The 14,125-nt window shown below is 42.0% G+C and overlaps 1 protein-coding gene across 5 annotated transcripts in view; it reads right to left on the bottom strand.

The window, feature by feature from the left end:
- Positions 1-14,125, bottom strand: part of HDAC6 (histone deacetylase 6) — a 1,533,697-nt gene that overhangs the window by 666,447 nt on the left and 853,125 nt on the right. For all 5 annotated transcript variants that reach the window (XM_044080374.1, XM_044080376.1, XM_044080377.1 and 2 more), the window contains exon 17: positions 10,537-10,665. In XM_044080374.1, coding sequence (XP_043936309.1) covers positions 10,537-10,665 — 129 coding nt within the window. The remainder of the gene's footprint in view (positions 1-10,536; positions 10,666-14,125) is intronic.

Raw genomic sequence — 14,125 nt, 5'->3', positions numbered from 1 at the left:
CAATTTAAAAACAGTCTTGTTTTGACATTGTTGTTTCTTCTTGCCTTCATTGGCAATGTACAGCTAATTAGAATTTCTGAAGTACTTTGTTCTACCAGTGTAGCATCTGAGCTGTCTAGGACATTCAGATTATGCAGGATTTTCTTCTCACTTGTTTTTTGGTTCAGGGAGAACAACAGATTAACAGAGTGAATTCTGACACCATTTCTGGAATAAAGGAAAGGTTGCTTCACAAGGATATGCTATCCTTACAAAGGGTAAGGATAACACTGAATCAATATAAGAGCTTGTAAAACTCATATACTCTCCCAGCCTAAGTCAGAGGAATGCGTAACATTGTTTTATATGTCAAGAATTTTAAATCAGCCTCGTGAGCTGGTCTGAAAGGAAAAAGTACAAATTTTTCTAGTGTAAAAATTAAGATCCCAAGGAAAAGTCACTTGTTTTCTACATGGAGAAATGTGCAGTACCCCTTTCAAAAACTGTTTTATTTGAGATAAAGAAGAAAGGGAGATGTAAGGGAAGACACACAAAAATGCCCAAAAGATGACTCTTGATAGAGAAATAAGAAAGGACAGTTTTCACACAGGTATTGGAGAACCAAAGAAGCTTCCACCTTTAAAGCTTCTTGGTTCTGTTTATGACACCAACCAGACAATCTCTTCACTTGCCCAAATAGGATTTTCTAATAGGTTTCTTAACCTACTTTAACACCAGCCAGAAAATAGATGCATGACAGGGATTAAAATTCTGGCACACACGTTATCACATGAAGAATTTGTAGGCTGGGGTGAATCAGAGACCTCAGGTCCTATGTGAGCAAGACTATGCTATGAGGAAGTCTGTGGCAATTGTCCTTGGCCAATTTAAATTTTTTTGACCAAAAGAGTTACAAGTATTATCTTTGGAGAGTCTTTTGGATCTTATCAGAGGAAAGACCGGAGGGTATATAGGAGCATTCCTGTCCATGGAAATGAAAAAGCATCAGTCTTCCAGGCCTTTCTGCAAGAAGTCCTGTACCAGAATTTCTTCAACTTTCTGTTGTGAATGGAAGCAAATGGATCTACTTGGGAAGGACTCCACAGGTAGAAAATCCTCGAGGAAGACCTGTGTGCAACATCTATTTGTGATGGTCTATCCCGGTTCTGCTTAGAGTGTCTGTCACAATATTCTGTTCTAATGGAATGGCGGTACAGTGGTTAACATTGTTGCCTCACAGCAAGAGGTTCTCTGGTTTGATACTCGGCTGGGGTGTCTTCCATACGGAGTTTGCATGTTCTCCCTGCATTCCCGTGGGTTTCCTCTGGGTACTCCGGTTTCCTCCCACAATCCAAAGACATGCATCTAGAGCATTTCTCCCCAGGCCTCCCCTGAAAATAGACTCTGTCCTAGTTGGACTTTCCCGGTCAACAAATGATAAACAAATACAGCCTGCTGGGAAAGGTTGTGCTGTATTGCAAGTTCCCAGGCTGTCATGGCTAGTCTACATAGTGGGTACAAGCTGGTTCCCCCTTGCTTATGTACCACATGATAGTGGTGTTGTCCTTGATTACTAGAAGAGGTCCTGGAGTCCCACAAGTGGTTCAGGGTTTTGTGCATTTATATCAATGCCGTAATTTTGATGTCTATACCCTTCCTTTTGAAATGATGGTCCAAAGACCTACTTTGACACTCTTGGACACAACCCCCAGGCAAAAACAGCTACAGACTGGGAAGAGTCTGACAGGGAGTATGAAAGACCTGGACTCAGCATCAACTGGTCTATCATCAGTGAAGTTCCTTTCTAACAAAGTTTAATACAGGAATTTGGAAAGGCAGGGGGTGCTGGGGCTGTATCCAGATTGATTTTTTTTAAGAACACGCAGTTTTTCTTCTGTGTAATCTAGATGGAGGGATCACAAGAACTGAAGAAGCCATGTATCCTAATATCCAGTGGGATCCCTTTGCTGCTCTCACAGTTTAGACAAAAAACTGAAGGAATTACTCTCTGTAACAGGACACTTCCTCCTGAGGTAGAAATGCCATTATTTGTGAAGTGTCTAACAGGCAGAAAATGTATTCTACAGGAAGCAGTGAGAGCTGAAGAGACACAGTAAATGGATGAGGGTTTAGGAGCACCCATGTCCAAAAGAGCACAATACTTCTGTTATGTGTAAATGATCTTAGTGCCTTCCCATTTAAAATGCTGCATCATTTGTCCAAAAGAGAGCTTGTTTAAAGGAGAATCAAGAGATAGAGTATCATCCTCATTAGAAGCCATATCCATAGGTATATGGATTGGTGAAGAATTTGCTAGGGGATCTCATCCTCATTAGAAGCCATATCCATAGGGATATGGACTGGTGAAGAATATGCTAGGGGATCTCATCCTCATTAGAAGCCATATCCATAGGGATATGGATTGGTGAAGAATATGCTAGGGGATCTCATCCTCATTAGAAGCCATATCCATAGGGATATGGATTGGTGAAGAATATGCTAAGGGGATCTCATCCTCATTAGAAGCCATATCAATAGGGATATGGATTGGTGAAGAATATGCTAGGGGATCATCAACTGAATCTTGATCTTGTTCCTCAGAAGAAGAATCTCTCTCTTAAATTAGTAATAAGGTGGGACAGCAGCAGGAGGAACCTAAAAATACTGAATAAGGTTTTTAATCAGCCCAAATAAAACCTTGCCCATTCTTTATGTGAATCTCTTACAGACTGAGAGGAAGAAGTATGTTTGATCTCCTTTTTCTTTGCAGAGACTTCTACCTGAACAAATTATGGGGGATCACAGCCCCAACAGACTTCAATCACATAAACTGGTACTTCTTCTCTAACTAATATATGATGCAAACTTTACCAAATCTTTCAACTGTAAATGGTACAGACTGTGAACCAAAAGGGAGTTAGAAAGCAAAGTTGTGTTGTGTCTTTCGGCTTTTTCCGGTTAGGGGTCGCCACAGCGGAACTCCGGTCCGCTAATGATTGGTAGTTGATTTTTACGTGCCGAGTTACCAGCCCTGATGTACAACCTTCAACAAAGCTACGCCCATTCACGCATGTCTCCACGCAGAAGACACTCTAGCTGAGAATTGAACCGGGCAGCATCTCACTGTGAGGCGACAACGCTACCGCAGCACCACCACTGCGGGATGGAGTTAGAAAGCAAAGTGACAAACTGGAAAAAGAAGTAACACCTCAGAGAGATCGGACCAAAGTAACCAAGGAAACAATGTCAACTTAGAGCAATGATAAACATCAAAGTTTAGCTTTGAAAGTGAGACAAAGAAGGTTAAGAGTCGCTTGATAAACAATTGCAGAGTTTTGAAAAGAAACAGAAAAAATTCTGTACACTTCAGTTATAAAACAACTACTTAAAAGAATGCTTAAAAATGCAAACTGTGCCTAAGGGGCTACGAGGTTGGAATTTCCAAAACAGACTGAAAACAGGTAGCAATTTGCATCAAGAATTATTGTATTTATTTGACAGCTGGGGGATTGACATGATGGAAGCCTTAAATAAGGACATCACCAAATGAATGGAGAAATATTTGAAAGAGAACAACAAGAGACCAAAGTTTTCACAATTATTTGTCCCCTGCAGACACAAATATCAAGGAATTTTAGGCAAATTGACAAAAATTTTTAAGTAGGTTTTGAATGGAAGACCAAGAAGAGATAACGACTATAGAGAGCAAAGGGCATATCCAAATCCTCAAACAAGGGTGGGACGGTTAATGGGATGACAAAGATTAGGAGATTCAGGGTAAGACAACAGAACACCAACTAAACAGTTTGCGACCCTTTAGATTTTCCACCCCTTCCTAGTCATTCTTAATGTACTGTGAACATAAAAGGGAATACAAATCAAAGCACTTACAACGGTTGAACAATCACACTATATGGAACCATCAAAAAAGCTCTCAGAATTACATCTACTTGAGGGACACTGGGAGGAAAAAGAAGAACATTTGGTGAACAGGAATACAAACAGATTTTTTTCATCTAATGAAGTTGATATCACTATAAATCAGATTAGTGAAGAAAAAGTTATTTAAGGGTGGATGAAAATGAGGGTTTGTTTTCTTTATTTTTAAAAGGGGTTGAATGTTATAGCTAGTAAATCAGTGGACACCATTGATTGATTAGAAATGTGCTGCTTCAAGAGGAAGACAACCCTAGGACATGTACCCACCATAATGTTCCATCTGTATTGTCCATTTTCATTCTTCCTCAACTGAAGGGGTCATATGACTCAGCTGCTTCTTCCAGGGTACAGGATCCTAGAACTCTCAAGCTCCTCCATTTACGACAATGCCCAAACAGCCTAACATACCCCAGATCATGTTTGCTGTCCCTAGATGTAAATGGACAGTAGCAGAACAGAAAAAGTGAAGCTGAAGCTCAAAGTCCAGAGGTTCCCATACAACTCTTAGCTCTCTCCAAAAGCATATAAAAAGGGGGGGGGGGCCTTGAGAAAGAATGAAAATGGACAACACAGATGAAATGTTATGGTGGGTACAAAACTTTTTAATTCGATGTTGTCATTTGCATTCCATCAACTGATGGGACAGAGTCCTCAGCTACCACAACCCTAGAAAGACCTTAAGGAAGGATATTCTGGACCAATGGTGAGCCAAAAGCTGCTCTGTTCCTACAGACCAGGTCCAAACTGTAATGAGCAATAGAGGTGCGTGGATTAGCCCAGGTTGCAGCTGAGCAAATGTCATCTAGGGATGCTCTGGACCAAAAAGCTAAGGAAATTGCCATAGATCTCGTGGAATGGGCCCTAGGAGGTTTTGGTAAAGATAAACTTAATTTTCTATAGACAAAGGTTATACAATTAGTCAACCATTTGGCCAGTGTAGCTTTAGATATTGGTTTGTCTAATCTGGTAGGAGAAAAAGGAAACAAACAACTGGTCATATTTCCTAAAGTCTTTGGTTCTATGAAGGGAGAAACAAAGTTGTCTATGCATGTCCAACAGATGTAACATGTACTCTTCCTTTGATGATAAATTTGGAAAGAAAACTGGGAGACTGATGACCTGGTTAATCTTTGACTCAGAAGCTACCTTAGGCAAAAAATGACTAGTTAGTTCAAAACAAAACCTTGTCCTTTTGAAAAATTAAATAAGTGGGCTTTGAAGACAGAGCATGGAGTTGAGATACTTTGAGGTAATTTGGATGAATGTTCAAAGGGAGATTGAGTTATGGCCTGAAGCATTATATTTAAATCTCAAGGTGGAGCAGGATCTTTCAATGGAGGTTTAAGTAGAACGGCTCAGTTGAGAAAAGCCTTGCAAAGTTTAGAAGAAGCTAAGACAGAGTTATTTATGCCTAGGTGAAAATTAGAAATGGCAGCCAATTGAAGTTTAACTTTTGAGAAACTAGCCCCTTCATTGAAAAACAAAGCTAAGAATTCAAGAACAGCTGGAAATAGGTGCTGAATAGAGGTCCAAGTTTTTGCCGAGGGTTCAAAAGACAAATCTTTTCCATTTATTCTTGTAAACCTTTCTATTGGGTGCCTTATGAGAAAATAATAACCTGTGAAGAATGGGGGAGGACAGCCTGGGTTGTCTCACAATCAGTGGAACTGGAGAAACCATGCAGTCAACTTGAGGTCTGATATGTCCAAGTGAGTCATTATTACTTGGCAAGACAGGAGGTATGGAGTTGGATCCAGAATACAGGGTGGATGTATACAATGAGGCCAGCAAAATGAGAACTAAATCCGATGAGGCTAAAAGGGTACAATGAGGATAAATGTGCTCTTCAACCAAACTGCTTTCTGAAGAAACTTCACAATTAGTGGCAAGGATGGAAAGACAAAGGAGACTGAAAGACCAATTGTGAACCACAGCATCTCTCAGTGACTCCTCCAGTGGTGGGATCAGGGCAAAGAACCTGCTCCACTTGTTGTTAATGAGAGAAGTTAAATGGCCCCACTGATGGAAAAATTTCTCCTTCACATTGACACTGACAGACCACCCATGAAGCATCAGTATGGACCTGCTTAATTTGTCCACAATCGTGCTGAATTTCCCCAGAATGTGCACTGTTAATAGAAAGTGAGTGGAAGAGATCACCCAATGCAAAACTCTCACAGCTTCTCGACAAAGAGGTTAAGATTTGGTTCCCTCCTGTTTGCTGATGTACCAGAATGTCAGGAAACTTACTGGCAGATTCTTTTGGAATCAAATAAAGAACCTGGTTTAAATGATTACATCTCTATTAAGCCTTTGCTGAAGCTCAAGGCTATCAGTATATAATTTGTTTTAGTTTTTATATTTTATACAAACAACATTTATTCTTTTGTATAAATGTATTAATATATGAATGTTTCTATGTCCTGGAATTTGTTCTTCATATATATATATATTTTTTAAAACATTTTAAACAATATATTTTTTGTCTTGTCTCTTTTAAAAAACTCCAAAAAATTTGATTGGTATCAATTAACTTATTTATTCATCAATTATGTGTGTATATATACTCAGGGACCCCTCCCTGATATTGTCTGATGAAGTTGCATTGTGTAACGAAAACGTGTTATACTAAAAGGATTTTGCGTTAATAAACCTGTGTTTTTACTACGTGGTGCTTTGTGCATTTACATTTCAGCCTGTGGATATTTATTGGCGTTTCTCTCCTCCTTCACTGGCTTGTTTTTCGTATTGTTGAGTCTTTGCCAGTGTTTCTTCCTATTTGGTCTTGATGTACCAGACTACCAACATATTGCCCATCTGAAATGGACCTGTCCTGGATGGGGGAATGTCTTGAATGGCTTGCAATGCTAGGAGGACAACTCTCATCTCCAGGACATTAATATACATCTGGGCCTCTATAGGGAACCACTTGGCTTGGATTGCTATTCGCAAGCAGTGCCCCCCCTCCCTGAAGTGGGAGCCATCCGTTCTGTGGTCACCATGGAACTGTGACCATCTGAAATTTTGTATACTTCACAAACTGGTTTAATTTGCAGAAATCCAGAATTGGTCTTTTTTGGCACTAAAGAATTTTAAGCAAGTTCCAGTCCCTATCTGGTCTGGGGGTGGGGTGGGGGGGGGACTCTTAGATGACACTTTTATATAGCAGCTTTTTTTTATTTCTAGAGATGCTGCTTTCCTCTGACTGTTTGGGACACTGGGGATCTTCTTATGAACTGCTGGAGGGGACTGGGCAAATGGTATGATATAACCTCTGAACATAATCCTCTGCACCCTGAATCTTTTGTGATAGTTAGCCTCTGGTGCAAGGATAGGCAACCCCTGACTGCCTCCAGGGGCAGACAGTTGGGTCTCATTTCAGGAGCATTGATAGGGCCTGAGAAAGAATCTCTGAATCCCTGTTTTGCAGACCACTTTTGTCACAAGGGCGGTGTCTTCCATTCAAGTTCCTCCCTCTGTCCCTGAATGAATATCTCCACTCGACTCCTGGAAAGAACACTGGGACTTTTTATACCAAATCTTTCTACCAACTCATTGGTTTCTAAAGAAAGGCCTTTGATGGCTGGAAAAATCTACATCCTTGGAAGACAGGGTTCTTTCCTTCCTGACTGCACCTGGAGAATGTGCCCTTAAGCTTGGCGCCAAAAATAGAAGATCCGTCAAAGGGCACACTGATGAATGAAGACTTAAATTGATCTACAAAGTCACATAAGTGCATTCAGGCATGTCTCCTAACTGCTATGCTTGAACCTGCCACCTGTGAGGCACCTTCCGCCGCATGGGAGAGATCAATCTCATGAACGAATTAGAGATAGATTGCTGTGTGGCCAGCTGCGAGAAAATTCTGCTCTTATCCTCTGAACACATGGACCCTAAGAGAGACTTGGTAAGCTCCTTCATCATATCACTTTGTAGTCTTGAAAAATGTGCCAAATAATTCAGCGACCTAAGTGCGAAGGTCAACAAAGCATAGTCATGATTCCCAAATCTGTCCAACACCCTGGACTCCCTGTTGGGATAGATGGAGGAAGTCTACTCCACTAGTTCCTTTCTTGTAGCTGCAGCAAGAACCATGGTATCAACAGGGACTCCCGTACTCCAATGTGTATAGCCTTTAAGAGGGTCAAGAATCTTATCCAGTCTCTTAGGAATTGGTTCAACAGTGTCTGGCTCCTTCCACATCTGCTGAGAGACAAGGAATACAAGCTCATCTGCTGGTGGGGGGGGGGGGAGTAGATGGGCCAGACCAGAAAGCCTCCAGAAACACTGATTCCTCTTGGGAGGGGGTATCGGAAGACCATCCACCTCTTTATTTCAGGAGCTCCAAGATAACTCCAAAGGAGATATTGTCAGGTGGTGATCCTGGGGTCCCCTCCCCCCTCATCAAAAATTGGCGTCCTCTGTGATAGATTCCTGTAGGGAACCCATGTGCTTCCTTTTGCCAGTCCTCTTACGAAAGGCTTACTCAGTGGGGTGTTCTGGGAAAGTATTGGAAGAGATAACAATGCCCTGATGGGCTGGTCGAAGGTTTGCTCGGGATGGCTGTCCCAGTGGAAGAGGTGACTGAAGCTAAGGACAAAGAACTGTATGAGGTGGAGTTGTCTGATCTGATAGGGGTAGGGATGTCTGCTCTCCAGGCATAGAGAAGATATTTTCCACCACCTTGAAAGTGTAACGCCTAGGAGATACAAAAGTTGACTGTTCCAAAACTGACCTCTCTTGGATCCTCGGCCCCTGCAGCCCCATCAGCATGCCAACTGAGGAGAAGCTGGACATGAGCTATCTAGTGCCAATGTTCTGAGGAGAAGAGATGGCTCTGAAAGCTTTGGAGTCAACTCCAAGCCCCCTGACCGTGGATGCTTCAGCTCAAAGTCTCTTCAGGCTCTAAGATGTTTGGTGTTGGTTGGCTAACAGGAACCATCGGAGTCAAAGAAACAATAACTTTGGATCCGAAGAATCTCGGATCTGATAGCTCTGAAACAGGAGGCCAGATCAGAGAAGAAGAAATTAAAGGGGAACTGGTCAGTCATTGGCTCTCAGGACTGGGTGTAAGGAGCCAAAAGAACCTCTAGCTGTATCTGCAACTCCTCATCCTGTCCACATCTGCTTTGGAAAGGCTTCTGGAGGACTGAAGAGATGTACTTGTGGAAGGGGGTCTAGAATGCCTTGGACGTGATGCCTCAAGAAATGGAGAGGGAAACCTGGATGGAACAGGCCCTGATGGCAATAGAGAAGTATGAATCTGGGGAGATCTTTAAGCTTGAGAAGTCGAATCCAGTAACAACAGATCCAGTTTTTTAGGACCTTGACATTTGGCTCTGTGGAAGGAGCAGGAGTCGAAGAGGAGTCAAGAAATTTTTTTCGAGTCTCCTTGTCCTTGGATTAGGGATCACCTTTAGGTTTAGGAGGCTTCTTATGGGTTTGAGCCCCAGCCAGCGAGGAAGAAGACTTGCAGGGTAAGAGATTCCTTAGGATCAATTTATTTTTTTACCATCAATCAGGGCTCAATAATTGAAAGTAGCGCAGATATTGGACTCAATATCCAAGTGAGCCGGGCCCAAACAAACACATTTCCTACTTGCATCAGAATTTGGAATCTTATGCCCACAGAAAATACACTTCTTAAAATCCAAAGGTTTTTCTGACATATTAACAGCTAACCACAAAAAGAAACTACAATAGATGCACAGCAGAAAACCAAGTAACCATGAAAAATGGTATCAAACCAACTAACAAACTTTTTTTTTTAAAAGAAGAAAAGAAAGTAGAAAGGAAAGGAAGATAAATTGCCAACAATGGTAGAAAGGGGTACTTGAGGATTACAAAGGCGTACCAAAGATGTTAAGCAGAAACTACGTAAAAAAGCATTAACCTAGGAGCAGAAATTAGTATATTATGAGAGGGAAGAAAGAGACAGATAAAATCTAAAAATGGCAATGACTCACGAAAAAGCCAGGAAGGAAAACAAATTGTAAAACTAAACCATAATGCTCGAGAGTTCGTAATTCACATCTGAACCTACAGGTGACAAAGGAGATATGGGAAATTATGTTGAGTGTGGGGCACTGTGAGCAAACAAAGGAGCTCGAGAGTTCTAGGATCCTACTCTGTGGAAGAAGCTTCCGAGTCAGATCAGAGTCTCGGACCTGACCCCATCAGTTGAGAACTTAATGAAAATAACATCAGATTGCCTGTTATCACCCATCATCATATCATCAATCTGGTAAAGAACTTGTTAAGTTGAAGCAGACTGAACAGGTGTATATCTATGTCCAAGACAAATATGTACAGTACATCTATACAATAAAAACACAGCATACGAGGGTACACAGTGGCATGCAGTCATAAACGAGGCAGAAGGCGAGGATCGGTAGGAGTAGTCTAAAGAGAGCAGAAAAATGAAAAGGGTGGAATACGGTGAAATATTATTTGAGTAGTTAGAAAATACAACTAAGAGGCAATATGGTAACTCCTGCAGTAAGAGTGGGTAAACAAATTTAGAAATGAATACATCAGACAGACATTGTTATATAAATGTCCACTGCCTACCAGTACATTATTTTCAAACATTCAAACACAGCTTTCAAAATATCATACCTGTGACACATCTGTAACTCTTCTTCAGTAGCAGAGCGGACAGGGATACGAAGGCAGTGTTCAGTCAGTTGCTGGCTCTCGTGCTGGGCATAAATGCAAGAGATGCGCTGAGGGAGTTCTGGGTGTTGGCTACAGAAATTAGAGATAAGAGTTCAGGTATTAAGAAAGTAAATATCTTTCAAGAAATTGAAAACGCAAATCTACTGATCTGGATACTCCATCCATAAACTTTTTCATTTTTGGAAGCTGCCATGAATAAGAACTCTGATACATATAATATAGTTATATTCTATACATTTTAATAACACAAGTTCTTTATTGGCTTGATAAGCCCTTATTCACAGTTTGCATGTCACGGATGTAAACAACATGCATACTATACTCTCTTTCCATTTTCAAGGATTGCCTTATGCCCAATGCCCTGCATTCCACTACTCATCTACAATTCTTTTCTAAACCCACCTTCTGATAAGGAAGGCTATTTTGCACATCCTGCTGTTGTCTGCAAAATAACTTTTTAAACTACCACACAGAAGTCAAAAGAATGAAAGCACAGTAGCAGATTTGTACTTGGTCAAAATATGCTTTCTCCAAGTAAGGACACTCACTGTGGTTTTGGCTTTGCCCTTGTCATTAGAGGCAGCAACATAAAAGTTGACTGCGTTAAGTCAGTAAATGTGTGCCAGGGCAAAGCCTCCCTGTTTGCACTACAAGGTTGAGAGTTTTGCTTAATGTTTCCTGTACGTCTCCAGTGCATGTCACAAACTGTTGTAGGCACGGCATAATGCCAGAGATCCTCAATATATGTGTGTGTGTGTATGTGTAAATATATATATATATATATATATATATATATATATATACATATGTTGAGAAAAAACTTGTTACACTAACATAGCAGTTAGTATAGCAGACTAACACAAGAGGGTTTGTCTTCAAAGATGCAGGATCTAAATCCTGTCCCATTCCTTTGAACTTTTCTTATTTGTTTTCACTTACTTATATTTTGTCCCTGGTGTCTAGGGGTACCATGCTCCCCCCATATGTAAGGTATGCCACACTGAGGAGCCCTGGTGTCTCCTCTCCACCCATCCACATTGTGTTTGTGTGCCACTTAGGTAAGTGTACAAAGAGTTATCCATGGTGGCTAGTGCTTACCCCCACCCAATGTTGCATACTCTAGCTCGTTAGCCTAGGGGTGTGTGGAGAACACACACAGACACACACACAGACACACTCCTCCCCACCAGACTGTGCTCTCATCCATTCTCCTACACACACACACACACACACACACACACACACACTCTCCTCCCCACCAGACTGTGCTCTCATCCATTCTCCTACACACACACACACACACACACACACACACACACACACACACACACACAATATAGATATAGTACAGTTGTGTACACTTACCATAAATGTAGATGTTCGAGTGTATTCACTGTTGCAGTCATCACATTTGGGTTATCTGCTTGCAGTAACCCTCAGTCGGCCTGATTATCAAAGTCTTGGTTCCTGTGTTGGTTGCTGTCTCATCTTCCATGACTTCAGGTAGTCAGGGGTATAAAGCATGCAGCCAACGCCATTACATCAGTTTTTCTTGCACCAGATGTCAGGTGCCCCCATAATGGGAAGCAATTATATATACAAGGTTACACCTCCAACAAAAAAGCAAATACACCAAACAACTTTAAGCATAGTAAGCAAGAACAGAGGTATAGCCAATAGAAGTCAGGGGGCTGGAGGGAGGGTAACTAGGACTGCAACAGTGAACATCTACATTTATGGTAAGTGTACACAACTGTACTATGTTCTTCGTGTTTCACTGTTGCAGTCATCACATTTGGGTAGATTCCAAAAGCTAAGTATGGGAGGAGGAAATTAGATAGCAATAGGACCAGGTATAAGGCCCTGCAAGACTGCAGTGGAAAAGACAGCTCTGGGTTTAGAGAAAATTGCAAATGGTAATGCTTGGTGAAGGTATGTACAGAACTCCAGGTAGCAGCTTCTAAGATGTCCCTGGTAGGGACACCTCTGAGAAAAGCTGTAGAGGTAGATGCAGCCCTGGTTGAATGTGGTCGAATCCCCTGTGGGGTAGGTTTTCCATAGTGCTTATAGCAGAAATGAATGCAATGGCCTATCCATTTAGAAATGGTTTGCTTTGAAATGGCCTTCCCCTCTGCCCCTGCAGCAAATGCAACCAGCAGCTGTTCAGATTTCCTGAGAGGTTTAGTCCTGTCCAAATAAAATTTAAGTTGTCTGTGCACGTCCAAGGAGTGCAGTATTTGTTCACCTTTGTTCTGTGGATTAGAAAAGAAGGTTGGCAAATGACTGGACTGATTAAAGGCCACACTGGATACCACCTTAGGCATGAAGGAGGGATTGGTCCTGAGGGACACCCTGTCCACAAGAAAAATGATGAAAGGCTCCACTGCCATGAGGGCCTGTAATTCAGACACCCTTCTTGCTGAAGTGATGGCTAAAAGGAAGGCTGTTTTCCAAGAAAGGAATTTCAACTCTGCATTTGCAGCTGACTCAAAAGGAGGTAGAGTGAGTTTTTCCAATACAAAGTTAAGGTCCCAGGGCTGGAGTAGGGGCTCTACTGGGTGGTCTTAAGTTTTTGTCCCCTCCGAGGAACTGCTTCAGCAGTGGGTGAGAGAAGATGGGTGGTTCTGTGTTGTAATGAGCTGAAATGGCTGAGGCATGAATTTTGATGGAGGAAAAGGGAAGGCCCTTGTGAAGCATCTCAGATAAGTATTGAAGAATCTGAGGTAAATTGGGCGCTGGTGTGTCCATCCCATGAGTTTGGTTCCAAGAACAGAATCTTTTCCATTTTTCAGCATAGGATATTCTAGTACTAGGCCTCCTTGCCTCCAGAATGACATCCAACACTTGCTTACTGAGGGATGGTAACGGAGAGATCATGTAATTAGCCAGGCTGCCAGTTTCAGGGTTTGAAGCTGTGGGTGCAGAATCTGGCCCTCCTGCTGGGACAGCAGGGCAGGGGTCTGAAGCAGGTTCCATGGTGCCAGCAGTGATACACTGCGCAGAAGGGAGTACCAATGTTGGCATGGAGAGTCTGGTGCAATCAGTATCGTCCTTGGTTTGTCCTGTTTGATCTTTAGTAGTACCTTGGAGAGGAGAGGCAGAGGGAGGAAAGGCATAAACTGACAGGTCTTTCCAGGTGAAGGACAAGGAATCCACTTTCCAGGCTTGTTTGTGGGGAGTCCTTGTGCAGAATTTTTCCAATTGGTAGTTCTGGGGGAGAGGCAAACAGGTCTATATCTGGGCTTCTCCACATTTGTTTCTCAACATGTTGAATATCTTTGGTTCCAGTTTACACTCGCGTGGGTCCATGAGATTTCTGCTTAGTTCATATGCCATTGTATTTAACTTTCCTGGCAGGATTTGAGCCTGTAGGTGCACTTGGTAGCTCAAGGTTGTGTTCAACACAGCCATGGCTAGTCTGCAGAGAGGGTATGAGTGGGTTCCTCCTTGCTTGTTTATGTACCACAAAACTGTGGTGTTGTCCGTCTTTACCATTAGTTGCCCTGGAAGAATGTGGTCCTTGAAGGCT

The sequence above is a fragment of the Protopterus annectens genome, chromosome 8.part0 (assembly GCF_019279795.1).
Source record: "Protopterus annectens isolate FY-2018-M chromosome 8.part0, PAN1.0, whole genome shotgun sequence".
In the NCBI taxonomy this organism is placed as follows: domain Eukaryota; kingdom Metazoa; phylum Chordata; order Ceratodontiformes; family Protopteridae; genus Protopterus; species Protopterus annectens.
The sequence above is the reverse complement of the archived record's forward strand: the minus strand, read 5'-3'. Positions and strand labels throughout refer to the sequence as shown.